The 20,630-nt window shown below is 46.7% G+C and overlaps 1 protein-coding gene across 1 annotated transcript in view; it reads left to right on the top strand.

The window, feature by feature from the left end:
* LOC137322210 (dynein axonemal heavy chain 8-like) overlaps positions 1-20,630 on the top strand; it is a 1,468,904-nt gene that overhangs the window by 1,307,239 nt on the left and 141,035 nt on the right. Inside the window, exons 74-76 of the mRNA XM_067985326.1 lie at positions 15,656-15,827; positions 17,070-17,225; positions 19,923-20,078. Coding sequence (XP_067841427.1) covers positions 15,656-15,827; positions 17,070-17,225; positions 19,923-20,078 — 484 coding nt within the window. The remainder of the gene's footprint in view (positions 1-15,655; positions 15,828-17,069; positions 17,226-19,922; positions 20,079-20,630) is intronic.

Below are 20,630 nucleotides of genomic sequence, written 5' to 3'. Positions count from 1 at the left end.
TTCCCATTGACTTCAATTTTACTAGGGCTCCTTGGTGCCACACTCGGTCAAATGCTGCCTTGATGTCAAGGGCAGTCACTCTCACCTCACCTCTGGAATTCAGCTCTTTTGTCCATGTTTGGACCAAGGCTGTAATGAGGTCTGGAGCCGAGTGGTCCTGGCGGAACCCAAACTGAGCATCGGTGAGCAGGTTATTGGTGAGTAAGTGCCGCTTGATAGCACTGTCGACGACACCTTCCATCACTTTGCTGATGATTGAGAGTAGACTGATGGGGCGGTAATTGGCCGGATTGGATTTGTCCTGCTTTTTGTGGACAGGACATACCTGGGCAATTTTCCACATTGTCAGGTGGATGCCAGTGTTGTAGCTGTACTGGAACAGCTTGGCAAGAGGCGCAGCTAGTTCTGGAGCACAAGTCTTCAGCACGACAGCTGGGATGTTGTCGGGGCCCATAGCCTTTGCTGTATCCAGTGCACTCAGCCGTTTCTTGATATCACGTGGAGTGAATCGAATTGGCCGAAGACTGGCTTCCGTGATGGTGGGGATAGCGGGAGGAGGCTGAGATGGATTATCCACTCGGCACTTCTGGCTGAAGATGGTTGCAAACGCTTCAGCCTTGTCTTTTGCACTCACGTGCTGGACTCCGCCATCATTGAGAATGGGGATGTTTGCAGAGCCTCCTCCTCCCGTTAGTTGTTTAATTGTCCACCACCATTCACGACTGGATGTGGCAGGACTGCAGAGCTTTGATCTGATCCGTTGGTTGTGGAATCGCTTAGCTCTGTCTATGGCATGTTGCTTCCGCTGTTTAGCATGCATGTAGTCCTGAGTTGTAGCTTCACCAGGTTGGCACTTCATTTTTAGGTACGCCTGGTGCTGCTCCTGGCATGCTCTTCTACACTCCTCATTGAACCAGGCTTGATCCCCTGGCTTGTTGGTAATGGTAGAGTGAGGAATATGCCGGGCCATGAGGTTACAGATTGTGCTGGAATACAATTCTGCTGCTGCTGATGGCCCACAGCGCCTCGTGGATGCCCAGTTTTGAGCTGCCAGATCTGTTCTGAATCTATCCCATTTCGCACGTTGGTAGTGCCACACAACACGTTGGATGGTGTCCTCAGTGCGAAGACGGGATTTCATCTCCACGAGGACTGTGCGGTGGTCACTCCTACCAATACTGTCATGGGCAGATGCATTTGCGACAGGTAGATTGGTGAGGACGAGGTCAAGTAAGTTTTTCCCTCGTGTTGGTTCGCTCACCACCTGCCGCAGGCCCAGTCTGGCAGCTATGCCCTTCAGGACTCGGCCAGCTCGGTCAGTAGTGGTGCTACCGAGCCACTCTTGGTGATGGACATTGAAGTCCCCCACCCAGAGTACATTTTGTGCCCTTGCTGCCCTCAGTGCTTCCTCCAAGTGGTGTTCAACATGGAGGAGGACTGATTCATCAGCTGAGGGAGGACGGTAGGTGGTGATCAGCAGGAGGTTTCCTTGCCCATGTTTGACCTGATGCCATGAGATTTCATGGGGTCCAGAGTCAATGTTGAGGACTCCCAGGGCCACTCCCTCCTGACTGTATATCACTGTACCGCCACCTCTGGTGGGTCTGTCCTGCCGGTGGGACAGGACATACCCAGGGATGGTGATGGAAGAGTCTGGGACATTGGCTGAAAGATATGATTCTGTGAGTATGGCTATGTCAGGCTGTTGCTTGACTCGTCTGTGGGACAGCTCTCCCAATTTTGGCACAAGTCCCCAGATGTTAGTAAGGAGGACCTTGCAGGGTCGACTGGGCTTGGTGTTTTGCCGTTGTCATGTCCGGTGCCTCGTGGTCCGATGCCGGCTGGTCCGTCCGGTTTTATTCTTATTATGACTTTTCGTAGCGAGATTTTACAACTGAGTGGCTTGCTCGGCCATTTCAGAGGGCAATTTAGAATCAACCACATTGCTGTGGGTCTGGAGTCACATATAGGCCAGACCGGGTAAGGGCGGCAGGCTTCCTTCCCTGAAGGACATTAGTGCACCAGATGGGTTTTTACGACAATCCGGTAGTTTCATGGCCACCATTACTGATACTAGTATTTTAATTCCAGATTTTTTTTTATTTTAATTAATTGAATTTAATTAATTAATTGAATTTAAATTCGCCAGCTGCCGTGGCGGGATTTGAACTCATGACTCTGGATTTTAGTCCAGGCCTCTGGATTACTAGCCAAGTAACATAACCACTATGCTACCGTACCCGGCAGAAAGCACTAGTTGGCCTGCGGGTGAGAGTGGATTTTGGGTGGCAGGCGACCACCATTGGGGACTTGAAGGAACAATCTTTGGCAGTCAGCTCAGTGGTTGGGGGAGGGCAGGAGAGCATTGCAGTCAGGGAAGGGGAGGGAAGCCCAGGACAGGCGAGGCCCATGGTTTCTTGTTGCAGTCTGTTTCGGAATATTGAAGGAGATATTTCGCTAAGAATTGATGTATTCTAACAACTGGAAAAATTACAACTGATTAATTGGTACAGAAAGCAGAATTTTCAGATCTTCATCCTCTCTGAAGCAGATAGTGTAGTGAGGAGGCCATTCAATGTAGTACTGAGACGGTGCTGCGAAGCCAGCGGTGCTAACTCACAGATGAAATGTTGAACTGATGCTCTGTCCACATCTCTTGGATGACCATAAAATACCCCTGATGTGGAGATGCCGGTGATGGACTGGGGTTGACAAATGTAAGAAATCTTACAACACCAGGTTATAGTCCAACTGTTTTATTTGAAAATCACAAGCTTTCGGTGCCTTTCTCCTTCGTCAGGTGAGCGAGTGTGGGATTCCATGGAAGGTTACCGCATTTATAGTCAGAGAACAATACCTGGTGATTACAGATAATCTTTCCAACTGCCCGTTGTCAAGGCAATCAAAGTGTTCAGACAGAGTGATGTTACCTACAGGACCACCGAATATACAAACGGCCAGAACAAAAGACAGACAGAGAGAGAGAGAGAAACATCCGAAAGGAAGAAAAAGACAGAGAATGACCCGTTGTATTAAAAACAGATAACTTTTTTTCGCTGGTGGGGTTACGTGTAGCGTGACATGTACCCAAGATCCCGGTTGAGGCCGTCCTCATGGGTGCGGAACTTGGCTATCAATTTCTGTTCGACGATTTTGCGTTGTCGTGTGTCTCGAAGGCCGTCTTGGAGAACGCTTACCCGAAGATCGGTGGCTGAATGTCCTTGACTGCTGAAGTGTTCCCCGACTGGGAGGGAACCCTCCTGTCTGGAGATTGTTGCGCGGTGTCCGTTCATGCGTTGTCGCAGTGTCTGCATGGTCTCGCCAATGCACCATGCTCTGTGACATCCTTTCCTGCAACGTATGAGGTAGACAACGTTGGCCGAGTCACAGGAGTATGAACCATGTACCTGGTGGGTGGTGTCCTCTCGTGTGATGGTGGTGATCTGGCATGTCTTGCAGAGGTTACCGTGGCAGGGTTGTGTGGTGTCGTGGATGCTGTTCTCCTGAAAGCTGGGTAATTTGCTGCGAACGATGGTCTGTTTGAGGTTGGGTGGCTGTTTGAAGGCGAGTAGTGGAGGTGTGGGGATGGCCTGAGCGAGGTGTTCGTCGTCATCGATGACATGTTGAAGGCTGCGGAGAACATGGCGTAGTTTCTCCGCTCCGGGGAAGTTGCTGCCCTCAGCTTGACATGTATGCTCAAGCTGTCAGGAAATGCGTCAATGCCAGATTCATCAGCCGCACTCAGAAGACAGTCCAGAATGTCACCCGAGCACAACGCAATGCCATCGACGCTCTCAAGACCAACCGCAACATCGTCATCAAACCAGCGGACAAAGGAGGAGCCATCGTCATACAGAACAGAACGGACTATTGCAAAGAAGCATACCGACAACTGGACAACCAGGAACACTACAGACAGTTACCCGCAGATCCGACCAAAGAACACACCCACCAGCTCAACAAACTGATCAAGACCTTCGATCCAGACCTTCAAAGCATCCTACGCGCTCTCATCCCACGTACTCCCGCGTGGGAGACTTCTACTGCCTCCCAAAGATACACAAAGCCAACACACCCGGACGTCCTATCGTATCAGGCAACGGAACCCTGTGTGAGAACCTCTCTGGATACGTCGAGGGCATCCTGAAACCCATCGTACAGGGAATCCCCTGCTTCTGTCGCGACACTGCAGACTTCCTACAAAAACTCAGCACCCACAGACCAGTTGAACCAGGAACACTTCTCACCACGATGGACGTCTTGGCACTCTGCACCAGTATCCCCCACGATGACGGCATCGTTGCAACAGCATCAGTACTCAACACCAACAACAGCCAATCTCCAGACGCCATCCTACAACTCATCCGCTTCATCCTGGATCACAATGTCTTCACCTTCGACAACCAGTTCTTTACCCAAACACACGGAACAGCCATGGGGACCAAATTCGCACCTCAATACGCCAACATTTTCATGCACAGGTTCGAGCAGGACTTCTTCACTGCACAGGACCTCCAACCAACGCTATACACCAGATACATCGACGACATTTTCTTCCTATGGACCCATGGCGAAGAATCACTGAAGAGACTACACGATAACATCAACAAGTTCCATCCCACCATCAAGCTCACCATGGACTACTCCTCAGAATCGGTTTCTTTCTTGGACACACGAATCTCCATCAAAGACGGGCACCTCAGCACCTCACTCTACCGCAAGCCCACGGACAACCTCACGATGCTCCACTTTTACAGCTTCCACCCTAACCACGTCAAAGAGGCCATCCCCTATGGACAGGCCCTGCGAATACACAGGATCTGCTCAGACGAGGAGGAACGCGATGGACACCTACAGACGCTGAAAGACGCCCTTGTAAGAATGGGATATGACGCTCGACTCGTCGATCGACAATTCCGACGGGCCACAGCGAAAAATCGCATAGACCTCCTCAGGAGACTAACACGGGACGCAACCAACAGAGTACCCTTCGTCGTCCAGTACTTCCCCGGAGCGGAGAAACTACGCCATGTTCTCCGCAGCCTTCTACATGTCATCAATGACGACGAACACCTCGCTATGGCCATCCCCACACCTCCACTACTCGCCTTCAAACAGCCACCCAACCTCAAACAGGCCATCATTCGCAGCAAATTACCCAGCTTTCAGGAGAACAGCGTCCACGACACCACACAACCCTGCCACGGCAACCTCTGCAAGACATGCCAGATCATCGACACAGACACCACCATCACACGAGAGGACACCACCCACCAGGTACATGGTTCATACTCCTGTGACTCGGCCAACGTTGTCTACCTCATACGTTGCAGGAAAGGATGCCCCGGAGCATGGTGCATTGGCGAGACCATGCAGACACTGCGACAACGGATGAACGGACACCGTGCAACAATCGCCAGACAGGAGGGTTCCCTCCCAGTCGGGGAACACTTCAGCAGTCAAGGACATTCAGCCACCGATCTTCGGGTAAGCGTTCTCCAAGACGGCCTTCGAGACACACGACAACGCAAAATCGTCGAACAGAAATTGATAGCCAAGTTCCGCACCCATGAGGACGGCCTCAACCGGGATCTTGGGTTCATGTCACGCTACACGTAACCCCACCAGCGAAAAAAAGTTATCTGTTTTTAATACAATGGGTCATTCTCTCTCTTTCTCTTCCTTTCAGATGTTTCTCTCTCTCTCTCTGTCTGTCTTTTGTTCTGGCCGTTTGTATATTCGGTGGTCCTGTAGGTCACATCACTCTGTCTGAACACTTTGATTGCCTTGACAACGGGCAGTTGGAAAGATTATCTGTAATCACCAGGTATTGTTCTCTGAATATAAATGCGGTAACCTTCCATGGAATCCCACACTCGCTCACCTGACGAAGGAGAAAGGCACCGAAAGCTTGTGATTTTCAAATAAAACAGTTGGACTATAACCTGGTGTTGTAAGATTCCTTACATAAAATACCCCAATGCACTATTTGAAGAAGAGCAGGGAAGTTTCTCAGCCAACATTTATTCGAAAACCAACACCTCTTAAAACAAACTGGTCGTTAATCTCTGATTGTGGGACCTTTCTTTGTGCAAATTAGCTGCTGTGTTCACCTTCAAAGCACCACTGACTACACTGAAAATAATTTGTCGGCTGCTAAGCACTTTAGGAAGCGAAAAGCGGTAAATAAGTTCCTGTTTGTTCTTTCTTTATCAATCCTTTCATTGTGACAAGGATGACCAGCGAGAGTTGATACTGAACAACCTGTTGCCAGCAGCCCCATAACATTCAGTAGGAAATTATCAACAACTGTATCCAGCAGGAAGGATACACCTTATCTCCAGAGACCAGGCCTAATTTAAACCCCACAAATGGGTGATCTCTGACCCCCCCATCCCCATGATCTCTGACCCTCCCCCTGATCTCTGACCCTCCCCCCCTCCCCATGATCTCAAACCCTCCCCCTCCCCACGATCTCTGACCCTCCCCCCTCCCCATGATCTCAAACCCTCCCCCTCCCCACGATCTCTGACCCTCCCCCCTCCCCATGATCTCCGACCCTCCCCATGATCTCTGACCCTCCCTCCTCCATGATCTCTGACCCCCCTCCCCATGATCTCTGACCCCCCTCCCCAATAAGATGTCTGACCCCCCCTCCCCAATGAGATGTCTGACCTCCCCCCTCCCCAATAAGATGTCTGACCCCCCCTCCCCAATGAGATGTCTGACCCCCCTCCCCAATGAGATGTCTGACCCCCCTCCCCAATGAGATGTCTGACCTCCCCCTCCCCAATGAGATGTCTGACCTCCCCCTCCCCAATGAGATGTCTGACCCGCCCCCTCCCCAATGAGATGTCTGACCCCGCCCCCTCCCCAATGAGATGTCTGACCCCGCCCCCTCCCCAATGAGATGTCTGACCCCGCCCCCTCCCCAATGAGATGTCTGACCCCCCCCTCCCCAATGAGATGTCTGACCCCGCCCCCTCCCCAATGAGATGTCTGACCCCGCCCCCTCCCCAATGAGATGTCTGACCTCCCCCCTCCCCAATGAGATGTCTGACCTCCCCCCTCCCCAATGAGATGTCTGACCCCCCCCTCCCCAATGAGATGTCTGACCCCCCCCTCCCCAATGAGATGTCTGACCTCCCCCCTCCCCAATGAGATGTCTGACCTCCCCCCTCCCCAATGAGATGTCTGACCTCCCCCCTCCCCAATGAGATGTCTGACCCCCCCCTCCCCAATGAGATGTCTGACCTCCCCCCTCCCCAATGAGATGTCTGACCTCCCCCCTCCCCAATGAGATGTCTGACCTCCCCCCTCCCCAATGAGATGTCTGACCTCCCCCCTCCCCAATGAGATGTCTGACCCCCCCCCCCCACAATGAGATTCCTGGCTCTTCTTCCGTCTGACTGAGACCAGCCTATTGGGCCGGAAAGCGACAAAAAAAAATTAAATGAGCCCTTACGGCAAAATCAAAAGGACTTCCAGGAAACCCATACTTCCTTGTTTCCCGTCAGGAATTACCCCCCCACCCTCTTCCCGGCTCTGGGTTAAAATTTACCCCAATAATTCTGAACACTGACAGTACTGTAGGCAATCCATCCGTTACCAAGCTGAACATCCATGCTTTTGTTGCTTCCAGACTTGACTAACAATGCTCTACTAGCCTCCCATCTTTAACCCTCCATTGACTTGAGCTTGTCCAATGCTCTGCTGCCCATATCCAAACTTACACCAAGTCTCGTTCACCCATTGCCCCTGTGCTCGCTGACCTGTATTGGCTCTCATTCCAGCAACACCTCGATATTAAAATTCTCATCCTAGCGTTCAAATCTCTCCATGGCCTTGCTTCTCCCTATGTCTGTAACTGATTTAGACTTAAATGTAGGGGACATAGTTAAGAAGTTTGCAGATGATACAAAAATTGGATGTGCGGTTGATGGTGAGGAAGAAAGCTGTAGACTGCAGGAAGATATCAATGGATTGGTCAGGTGGGCAGAAAAGTGGCAAATGGAATTCAGTCCAGAGAAGTGTGAGGTAATGCATTTGGGTAGAGCAAACAAGGCAAGGGAATACACAATAAATGGGAGGATACTGAGAAGTGTAGAGGAAGAGAGGGACCTTGGAGTGCATGTACACTGATCCCTGAAGGTAGCAGGACAGGTAGATAAGGTGGTTAAGAAGGCATATGGAATACTTTCCTTTATTAGCTGAGGCAGGGAGGTTATGCTAGAACTGTATAAAACACTACTTAAGCCACAACTTGAGTACTATGTACAGTTCTGGTCACCACATTACAGGAAAGATGTGATTGCAGTAGAGAGGGTATAGAGGAGATTTATGAGGATGTCGCAAGGACTGGATAATTTCAGCTATGAGGAAAGATTGGATAGGCTCGGGTTGTTTTCTTTGGAACAGAGGAGGCTGAGGGGAGATTTAACCGAGGTGTATAAAATTGAGGGGCCTAGATCAAGTGGATAGGAAGGACCTATTTCCTTTAGCAGAGAGGTCACTAACTAGGGGGCAAAGATTTAAAGTGATTGGTAGAAGGATTAGAGGGGAGCTGAGGAGAAATGTTTTCACCCAGAGGGTGGTGGGGGTCTGGAACTCACTACCTGAGAAGGCAGTAGAGGTAGAAACCCTCATCACATTCAAAAAGTACTTGGATATGCACTTGAAGTGCCATAACCTACAAGGCTACGGACCAAGTGCTGGAAAGTGGGATTAGGCTGGATAACTCTCTTTAGACCTGCACAGACATGATGGGCTGAATGGCCTCCTCCTGTGCCATAAATGTTTCTATGTTTCTAACCTCCTCCAGCCTTACAACCCTTTTGAGGACTCTGCGTTCCTCCAACTCTGACCTCTTGTGAATCCCCCACTTCCTTTGCCCCACAATTGGCAGCCGTGTCTTAAGCTGCCTAGGCCCTAAGCTTTGGAATTCCCTTCCCAAACCTCTTCACCTCTAGCTCTCCTCCTTTTAAGACGTTCCTTAAAACTTACCTCTTTGACCAAGCATTTGGTCACCCGTGCTAATATCTCCTTTTGCTTGTTGTCAATTTTTGTCTTCTTACACTCCTATGAAGCACTGAGACATTTTACTGTGCTAGTCACCTTAGCCAATCTGCTGCTGACACCTTCATCCATGCTTTCATTGTTGGCAAAGGCAAGTTGTTGTCATTCCTCCTCCCTCCGTGGCACCTCATTGCTGATTATGGGTGATATTTTTCTTTGCAATGATAAAAGATTTAGAAAGGTTATTGATTAGTTCAAAATTGAATTTCACCCAGGTGTCCAGACATTTTATATGATCATGTTTTCAGGTACAGCTTATGCAGCAATCTGTTCACTTTTCGCTCAAACTCTGCCACCCTTGGTTCAGGAAGTAGAATACAGAACAATACAATGTTGGTTGACGGATGTGTGGTTTGGGAGGGAGTTGGTGAGGTATGTTTTGCATATTGACTGTTGCCTTCATCTCTTCATTTACACTATATAGACATGGATGCTGTGGAGGTGAGTGCTTCCAGCACTATTTCAAGATCTGCATGGGTATTTGTTCTTCCTTACCTTGGCCAATCTCATGAGGTCATTAAAATGATTTCAATACTCTGTTGCCGGTCATGGGGTGATTGAGGTGGCACTGATTGCTTGAGCTAACTTCCTGCATACTGACTGTACCACCCTTTTATAGAGCCTTCTGTCTTGGGTGTCAAACAACCTGACTCTTCTTGCCCTTACTTTGCCAACATTACCTTCACTGAAGTTTCTGTGAATTTTGGAGCCTTGGTCATAGCAGATGCACTCAATGCTGCTCATCCTTCTGCCATTTATGTTTCTCCTTCTCTGCCAAATTTGTGAACTTCTGGCCATATAAGCTCCAACAGCCTTGCAACTGCTGTAAGTAAGCCTTAGTTCCTTCCCTCCTAGTCAGGAGCCATAATCTTTCAATGTGAGCACAATAGAGGGAGAGTCTGCCAGGTGTGTTGGAAAGGGAGAGACTCGCAGGCACGTTAGAAGAGGAGGGACTGTCAAGTGTATGAAGTGCTCTGCACAGTAGGATGAAAGGTTCATGCCAGTGTTTAGAGAAGATTGAGGTTCATAGACATGTTAAGAGGGACTTGGGGAAACGCAGGAGGGGAGAGACTTGCATGCATATTGGAGAGAACACCTAACAGGCGCAAAAGTTTGGAGTAGAAGTTTACTATTAAGTTCAGTTGATAAATTAGAAAAGACATCAGAGCTTCAAAATATGTGGGTGTAGAAATTCGAAAATGAGCAAGCAGGAGGAAGGGCGCACACTGCACGCAGTGATATTGGTGCTCACAGCTCATTATAATCATTCAGGCATACAGCCAACGCTACTCTCGTTAATCATTGGCTGCATGCCTGTTTGGAAGGGCGGGAAATCGGGTATCTGACACCTCTTAAAAGCAGCCAGCACCTCTTAAAGGTGCACTCCGGCTGAAGACAAGAGGGAAACTTCTGAGATTGAAGAAAAATGACTGCAAGAGGTCCAGAGAGGACATCCAGATTTGTGATGCCATGTTGGAGGCCCTAGTCCAGGCAATGAACAGGAGGAGGGAGATCCTGTTTTCCCTAGAGGGCAGAAAGCCCTCCAGACAACACCTGCGCTGCTTGTGGGAAGAGGTTGCTGAGTAGGTCAATGCCAGGATCTTAGCTCCCAGGACATGACTTTGCTCACACTTCCATCATCTCCATCCTCACTACTCTGGGAAAGTAAGCTGTGAGGAGGCCACAAAGAGTCTGCAAAGGGACAAAGACAGGTTAAGTGAGTGGGCAACAAGGTGGCAGGTGGAGTATAATGTGGGGAAATGTGAGGTTATTCACTTTGGTAGGAAGAATAGAAAAACAGAATATTTTTTAAATGGTGAGAAACTATTAAATGTTGGTATTGAGAGAGACTTGGGTGTTCTTGTACAAGAAACACAAGAAGTTAACAGCCAGGTAAGCCAGGTACAGCAGGCAATTAGGAAAGCAAATGGCATGTTGGCCTTTATTGCAAGGGGATTGGAGTACAAGAGTAAGGAAGTCTTACTACAATTGTACAGGGCTTTAGTGAGACCTCACCCGGAGTACTGTGTACAGTTTTGGTCTCCTTATCTAAGGTAGGGTATACTTGCTTTAGAGGTGGTGCAACGAAGGTTCACTAGATTGATTCCTGGGATGAGAGGGTTGTCCTATGAAGAGAGATTGAGTAGAATGGGCCTATATTCTCTGGAGTTTAGAAGAATGAGAGATCTCATTGAAATATACAAGATTCTGAGGGGGCTTGACAGGGTAGATGCTGATAGACTGTTTCCCCTGGCTGAAGAGTCTAGTACTAGGGGGCATAGTCTCAAGATAAGGGGTCGGCCATTTAGGACTGAGATGAGGAGGAATTTCTTCACTCAATGTGTTGTGAATCTTTGGAATCCTCTACCCCAGAGGGCTGTGGATGGTCAGTCATTGAGTATATTCAAGGCTGAGATGGATAGATTTTTGGACTCTAAGGGAATCAAGCGATATGGGAATCGGGCGGGAAAGTGGAGTTGAGCTCGAAGATCAGCCATGATCTTATTGAATGGCGGAGCAGGATCGAGGGGCCGGATGGCCTACTCCTGCTTCTATTTCTTATGCACTCACAATATTCAACTCCCCTTCCCTTCACTCTCCTACGTTCACTATCCTCTACTTCCTTCTCATACTAATACACTCACCACACCTCATATCTAACACACTGCCTACGAACTATTCTACACACAGGCTCATTCTCTAAACACCTCTCTAGGATGTCACTAACACTCCATTCTTGCAGAGGAATGACATACAGCTTCTTATGACACGAGGCTGCCACCAGAGGAGGCCGAGCCCCACTGCACATCCTCTCCCCTGTGAGAGAAAGCATGCTGGCCATCATGGGCAGGGGAGCATCATGACCATGGGGAATGGCAACCCTGGAGGAGATGTCGCATGTGGTTTCTTCACACTCTTATTATCTTTTCCCCTTCTTACTTCTATCTAACCCGACACATTGTGCATGACAAACTGCAGCTGCTTTCACCAGCTTCTTCTCTCTCTGCTCTCTCTTCACACTTTTAATAATACAGGTTTAAAAAACTGAGGGGGTTTGATAGATTAGATAGGGAGGAACTGTTTCTATTGGCTGAAGGGTCAGTAACTTGAGGAAAATTTCTTTACACAGCGATTTGTTATGATCTGGAATGCACTGCCTGAAACATAAGAATATAAGAAATAGGAGAAGGAGTAGGCCAACCGGCCCCTCAAGCCTGCTCCGCCATTCAATAAGATCATGGCTGATCATCTACCTCGACTCCACTTTCCCTCCCGATCCCATATCCCTTAATTCCCTAAGTGTCCAAAAAAGGGTAGTGGAAGCAAATTCAGTAGTGACTTTCAAAAGGGAATTGGATAAATACTTGAAAAAATTTGTAGGGCGATGGGGAAGGAGCAGCGGAGTGGAACTAATTTTATAGCTCTTACACAGGCACGATGGGTTGAATGACCTCCTTCTGTGCTGTATGATTCAATGATCTTGCTCATTGTAGGCCATCTCTGCTGCTGTGCTCAGGTTCCTGACAGAAGTCATGAGCCTTGTCTAGACTGGATACCATTGTTGCCCTGTAGCCAGCCTGTGACCTGACTGGTAGGAATAAAGGCGGCACATAGGACTGGCACAGGACACATGAATCATGACCGCTGTCAGGAAACCAGACATATGATGCGTTGCCTGTTGTTGGAAACAAGCTGGACGTTGAGCGAGTGGAATCCCTTTCTATTCAGAAAGATGTGGAGATGCCGGTGATGGACTGGGGTTGACAATTGTAAACAATTTTACAACACCAAGTTATAGTCCAGCAATTTTATTTTAAATTCACAAGCTTTCGGAGGCTACCTCCTTCCTCAGGTGAACGATGTGGAAAATGTGGAAAATTTTCCACATCGTTCACCTGAGGAAGGAGGTAGCCTCCGAAAGCTTGTGAATTTAAAATAAAATTGCTGGACTATAACTTGGTGTTGTAAAATTGTTTACAATATTCAGAAAGATGCCAGGATGGTGATGGGGAGCACGCACAGTAATATGAGTGCACTCTATGGCAACTTGCATCTTGGGGAAGCCTGGAATGCTCACTAAGCCTAGCACTATCTCATGCTGCTTCGATCTTTCAATGTTCCTCCTGGTGTAGAGAGCTTCGGTGACCTCCCTGATACAACGTGGACTACAAACTGTGAGACGTCGCTGATGTCACCTGCTACAGCCTGGAAGGAGCCTGTTGCATAAATGAGCCGAATAGCTCTAAAGGATGCTATTCGGCTCATTGTTGCATAAATGTTAAGGGCCACAGTGAGCTTGACAGGCACTGCTGTTCATGCCCTGGTTCGAGGCTGGAGTTGTAACTGCAGCAGATTTCATAGCTTGGTGATAGCCTCCGTTATGAAGTGAAGGCACCTGAGACGTTGCTCTTCAGTGAAGATGGTAGGAGGTGCTCCCTGCAGACCCACTGTGGATATGGCCTCCTGCGCAGTGCCCTCCTCCTCCCTCTTCTCCGCTGCTCCTGCTCTCTGCTGTATCCTTGGCTGCTCCCCCTCATCTTCCAGCCCCAAAGGCAGCCCTAGAAGACCACCATGACTGCATTATAAAACAATTTTGAAGGCAACCAAAAGCAGTCCAGCTCCAGCAAAAACTTTTTATCAGAGGTCAGAATTCAAAGTATCATAGTATGTTACAGCACTAAAGGATGCTATTTGGCTCATTGTGCCTGTGCCGGCTCTTTGAAAGAGCTTTCCAATTAGTCTCATTCCCTTGCTCTTTCTCCATAGTCCTGTAAATTTTTTCCCTTCAAGTATTGATCCAATTTTCTTTTGAAAGTTGTTATTGAATTAGTTTCTTCCACCCTTTGAGGCAGTGCATTCCAGATCGTAACAATTACACTGTAGAGGTCAGAAAACAGGCCAAAAAACGCCCAGCAGTTAACCAGCAATTGACCAGAATGTAGTAGATGAACCCTTGAAATAGCATTGCTGAAGGGTCCTAGCTGCCTGTTTGTGGATGAACCTTTGAAATAGCACTCCTGTAGGGTCCTTGCTGCCTGTTAGTGTCATGAGTTATTGGGCGAGTTTATCCCATGGTGACTCAGGCACTGGGGCAGACCAATATCACAAAAGGGCCCTATAGCTAGCATAGGACCCTGACTTAAATATGATGCACTTTCTGAATCGTTCCAGAGCATACCCTGGACGCCTGCGGAGGAGCCTGATTCAATATGGTGGGCGGCGCACTTCTGGCCCAGGACAGGCACGTGCACTCTACCTGCCATATTGGGCATGATGTGGAGATGCCGTTGATGGACTGGGGTGGACAAATGTAAGGAATCTTACAACACCAGGTTATAGTCCAACAGTTTTATTTGAAAATCACAAGCTTTCGGAGGCTTTCTCCTTCGTCAGGTGAGGAGGCTTTCTCCTTCACTCACCTGACGGAGGAGAAAGCCTCCGAAAGCTTGTGATTTTCAAATAAAACTGTTGGACTATAACCTGGTGTTGTAAGATTCCTTACATTTGCCATATTGGACACTTAGGTGCCCGTTTTACACCTGTAAAACGAGCATGGCGCTAACAAATTTCTAGGCCGTATTGTTCCCTGATCAGTCGTTTCTACTCCAGTACATGCAACTGTCAATCATACAAACACCTCCAGGTCAGAGGAAACAGGTTGGGAACTTCCTGTATTTGACTGTGGATAGAAAGGTACATATTATAAGAGAACAGCATGCCCATCTGGCAGATACCAACCAGCGTTATGTATCCTCATGTTGACATCTGTTTATGCCTATCCCTTGCTTTACTTAGAATCATAGAAAGGTTGCAGCGTGGAAGGAGGCCATTCGGCCCATCGAGTCAGTGTGGGCTCTGTGCAAGAGCAATCCAGCCAGTCCCACTCCCCCGCCCTACCCCCATAGCCCTGCAATTTTTTTCCTTTCAAGTAGTTATCCAGTTCCCTTTTGAAGGTGCCTCCACCACCCCCTCAGGCAGTGCATTCCAGATCCTAACCACTCACTGTGTAAAAAAAAGTTTTTCCTCATGTCACCTTTGGTTCTTTTGCCAATCACCTTAAATCTATGTCCCCTGGTTCTTGACCCTTCTGCCAATAGGAACAGTTTCTCTCTATCAACTCTGACTAGACCCTTCATGATTTTGAATATCTCTATAAAGTCTCCTCGCAACCGTCTCTGTTCCAAGGAAAACAACCCCAGCTTCTCCAGTCTATCCACGTAACTAAAGGCCCTCATCCCTGGAATCATGGTGGGATGACTTGCTGGTCTTGCATGTATTTGGATAATACTAGTCACTAAGATAGAGTGGGTTTCCATGTAGCCTGCCTCTCACTCTCATAATGATGAAACTATTGCTGCCATTTAAACTGGCACTATCCTCCCTCAATTAGCATTACTTATATCCTCACTCCAAAACCCACTTTTAGCATTTAGACTATTCAACATGTACCACGTTAACCTAGAAATATGCATTGTGTTTTACAGATCTTACTGTTTGAGGATGTTCTTTTTCATCTTGCACTGACCTCCTCTGGACTTGATTATTCGCTGTTCATTTCTTTTCCTTTCTTGCATTCTAGGCTGGTGGGTGATGTGCTGTTGGCTACTGGTTTTCTCTCGTATAGTGGTCCCTTCAATCAAACTTTCAGAGATATACTGATTAAAGTAATCTGGGAAGTAGAGCTGCAGAGAAGGAAGATTCCCTATACAGATAATCTGAACCTTATAGCCTTTCTGGTGGACCAGCCTACCGTGAGTCTCGCTCAGACATACACTTGTATCTGTTAAGTTTCCACTACAGTCGGTTTTAAGTGACACAAGACAACCATTGTGTATATCTCCACATACTAATAATTTTAGTTGTAATGTCCTTTGAATGAATATATTGCTACCTTGGTTATATGTTTTGTCATTTATAGCTGTCATTTCAGTCATTATCTGCATTCTTTGTTATTATCTGAAGCAAGTGGGGAAAGGAAGAAATTTCAGTCTTTCCACCAAATGTATTAACTGAAATGTTCGATTATTTGTTGATTCCTCAGAGTTTCACACTCGCTGAGGAGACCATAACAGACACATTTCACTCTCTAAACTTTAAACAAGATACTGCAGGACCCGGATTTGGATCCTGTACATATGTTTGCCATTCAACGCTTTAAGAGATCTAACCTACCAGTTCCAATGCCTCTGCGTAGTTGTTATGGGTAAAACTTGTACTGTAGGAGGAGCCTCAGCTGATGTTGTAAAATCTAGTGTGGGATAAATAAAACTAGGAGGCTTATTCCGTACTGATAGCATTTGTCTCCAAAAAGAACCAAAAAAGTCAATAGAAAAATAGAGCATGGTGCTCATCTGACACTCGTAGTCCTGCACACAATTTTCCAATGGTCAGCGCTATGGCAGCCTCAGGGAATAAGGCCTATTGGAAGCCTCCATAATTAAACTTAAAATCGGACCTCAGGGAATATAATAGATCATTACAATAGTGTCTGAACTGAGACATAAAATGTAACCTAACTGTTTTGTGTGCCTATGATTTTAGCTGCACCTGAAATTTTTTAATATGGTCTTGGGATGTGGGCAATACTGACAACACAGTATTTATTTTGCCCATTAAATGTAGTGTGTGACTGGATTCACATGTAGGCCAGACCAGGTAGAGGTGGGAGATTCCCATCACTGAAAGACATTAATGAACGAGTTGGAGTTTTTACAACAATCCACTAGCTTTCATGGTCATTTTTTACTGGTACCAGATTTATTGAATTCAATTTTATTCCTTGTTGTGGTGGGATTTAAGCTCATTACCTCTGGACTGCTAGCCCAGTACCATAATCTCTAGGCTACCTGCTACAAATATCTATATCCCAATATCTATCAGACTTTTTCCAAAATATTTTCAGCCCTGGTCTTCACTGATCATTTCAGGAAATGTATTTGTGGCCAGGCTGACCTCATTGCCTTTACTAAGTCTGTGTGGTTTTATCTTTTCAGATCAGTGAGTGGAATCTACAGGGGTTACCAAGTGATGACCTGTCAGTTCAGAATGGCATCATTGTTACCAAAGCAACCAGGTATCCACTTCTCATAGACCCTCAGACACAAGGTAAAACCTGGATCAAGAGGAAGGAGATAGGTAATGAATTACAGGTAGGAATGCACAGACTTTTTCAACATGTGAAGCAGCACACTGACGACAACACATGAAATAATTTAATACTACATATTAATCTAATGTACAAATTATTTTCTTCTCCAGTTTTCTCCTCTTCCCTCCTGAAGGTTTTGACTGTACAGGCACCTCACCCAAATGTTCATGAGCAAGACGTGACATTGAATGACAGCAGACTATTCAACTGTGGGGCATTACAATTCTGTCCTCACAGCATCTACACATGCACAGTTCCAGCAGGATCTGCTAGATAGTGATAGAGTAGGAACTTTGGCAAAGTTTTCCCTTCCCAACACAGAGCGCTGAGCCCAATTGTTGTACTCCTATTATCCTCTGGGTAGATCAGCTAACTGAGCTTGAACCAGGGATCTTTATGGTCTACGGTTCAGCTACGCAAGCACCACTCCAAAGCCAATATTTTCCACTGAGTGTTAAAACTAGTGACTATGGACTAGTAGAATCATAGAATCATAGAAAGGTTACAGCATGGATAGAGGCCATTTGGCCCATCGAGTCCGCGCCGGCTCTATGTAAGAGCAATCCAGCTAGTCGCACTCACCCGCCCTATCCCCATAGTCCTGCAAGTTTTTTCCTTTCAAGTACTTATCCAGTTCCCTTTTGAAGGCCATGATTGAATCTGCCTCCACCACCCCCTCAGGCAGTGCATTCCAGATCCTAACCACTCGCTGTGTAAAAAAGTTTTCCTCATGTCACCTTTGGTTCTTTTGCCAATCACCTTAAATCTATATCCTCTAGTTCTTGACCCTTCCGCCAATGGGAACAGTTTCTCTCTATCTACTCTGTCTAGTCCCTTCATGATTTTGAAGGGATGGGCAATAAATGCTGGCTTTGCCAGTGACTCCCACATCCCATGAACGAATAAAAAAAAGAATATTTCTATCAAATCTCCTTGCAACCTTCTCTGTTCCAAGGAGAACAACCCCAGCTTCTCCAGTCTCTCCATGTAACTAAAGCCCTTCATCACTGAAATCATTCCAGTAAATCTCTTCTGCACCCTCTCTAAGGCTTTCACATCTTTCCTAAAGTGCGGTGCCCAGAACTGAACACAATACTCCAGTTGTGGCCAAACCAATGTTTTATAAAGGTTCATCATGACTTCCATATTTTTGTACTCTCTGCCTCTATTTATAAAGCCCAGGATTCCATATGCCTTTTTAACCGCTTTCTCAACCTGCCCCTCCACCTTTAACGATTTGTGCACATATCACCCACATCTCTCTGTTCCTGTACAGCTTTTAGATTGGGGCCCTCTAGTTTATATTGCCTCTCCTCATTCTTCCTACCGAAATGTATCACTTCGCATTTTTCTGCATTAAAATTTCATCTGCCACGTTTGTGCCCATGCCACCAGCCTGTCTATATCCTCTTGAAGTCTATCACTATCCTCCCCATTGTTTACTACCCTTCCAAGTTTTGTGTCATCTGCAAATTTTAAAATTGTGCCCTGTACACCCAAGTCCAAGTCATTAATATATATCAAGAAAAGTAGTGGTCTCAGCACCGACCTCTGGGGAACACCACTGTACACCTCCCTCCAATCCAAAAAACAACCGTTCACCACTGCTTTCTGTTTCCTGTCCCTTAGCCAATTCTGAGTCCATGTTGCTATTGCCCCCTTTATTCCATGGGCTGCAATCTTGATGATAAGCCTACCTTGCTCTCATCTACCCTTTCTGTTACCTCATCAAAAAACTCTATCAGGTGAGTTAAACACGATTTGCCTTTAACAAATCCGTGCTGGCTTTCCCTAATCGATCCACACTCGTCCAAGTGACTGTTAATTCTGTCCCCGATTATCGTTTCTAAACATTTCCCTGCCACTGAGATTAAACTGACTGGCCTATAATTGCTGGGTTTTTCCTCACACCCTTTTTTGAACAAGGGTGTAACATTTGCAATTCTCCAGTCCTCCGGCACCACCCCTGTATCTAAGGATGATTGGAAGATTATGGCCAGTACCTCTGCAATTTCCACCCTTACTTCCCTCAGCAACCTAAGGTGCATCCCCTCCGGACTGGGTGACTTAACTACTTTAAGTACAGCCAGCTGTTCTAGTATCTCCTCTTTCTCAATTTTTAGCCCATCCAGTATCTCAACTATATCTTACTTTACTGAGACTCTGGCAGGATCTTTTTCCTTGGTAAAGGACTCAGTTAGTACCTCGGCCATCCCCTCTGCCTCCATGAGTAGATCTCCTTTACGGTCCCTAATCAGCCCCACCCCTCCTCTTACTACCCATTTACTGTTATCATGTCTGTAGAATACTTTTGGATTCCCTTTTATGTTGGCCGTCACTCTATTCTCTCATTCTCTCTTTGCCCCTTTTATTTCCTTTTTCACTTCCCCTCTGAACTTTCTATATTCTTGGACTTAATAGATCAGCAACAGAAGCTGCTCACCTGAAAAAGGAGCAGCGATCAATTGAAAATCAAGGGGGCACCTTGGCTGTTCAATTGTGCCTACGCCCACCTAATGCAATGTAAATGGGCGAGTAGCCCATCCACCTTGAACCGATGTAATGCTGCTTAAATGTACTTCGGTCCTCTAGTTTCATAACAAACTGTAGAGATATAACAGCTTTGCAATTAATGCAGTTGATCAGTGTAGGGTAAATGAAATTTGAATTCTAAATACTAATTCCTTTTGTTTCAAAGATAACATCACTTAATCATAAATATTTCCGGAATCACCTGGAGGACTCCTTGTCACTTGGACGTCCTCTGCTATTGGAAGACGTGCAGGAAGAGTTGGATCCTGCACTGGATAATGTGTTGGAGAAAAACTTCATCAAATCTGGGACCACCTTTAAGGTGAATTAATATTGTAGAGATATCTCACTACCTTCAGAATGCTCAACCCATCCTTAACAGTTGTAACTGACTAAAGTTCTACCACCAAGACCATAAGACCCTCAACTATTGTATTCCCAAACCTACACACCTAAAATATACCTCTGAATGTAATCTGGGCTGACTTTAATAATGTGAAGCCTAGGTGAAGGCCAAAGACCCACAGTGCAGGATGCCACCAAGGTTCAAAAGAGTGGAAGAGCAGGTAAATTTGGAAGTAGAGATTAGGTGATGCCAAACTTCAGTTTGAAACTCTAGAACATGCGAGAAATGACAGACAGGAAAAGACCTACTGGTCCATTCAGTCTGTCCCATACAGTTGTACATGTATGCATCACAATACATACATTCCCCACCCCACCCAGAAGCCATGTAGAAAGAAAAGACTGAGGCTTTCCAGAGTATTGAGGTCCTGCAAAAAAATAAATTAGAGCAGGAGGCAATAAGGTAGATTCTACAATCATATTCATCCAATTTACACGCATAAATTGGGTGATCCTGATCAAAAAATTG

The sequence above is a fragment of the Heptranchias perlo genome, chromosome 5 (genome assembly GCF_035084215.1).
Source record: "Heptranchias perlo isolate sHepPer1 chromosome 5, sHepPer1.hap1, whole genome shotgun sequence".
Taxonomy (NCBI): Eukaryota; Metazoa; Chordata; class Chondrichthyes; order Hexanchiformes; family Hexanchidae; genus Heptranchias; species Heptranchias perlo.
The sequence above is the reverse complement of the archived record's forward strand: the minus strand, read 5'-3'. Positions and strand labels throughout refer to the sequence as shown.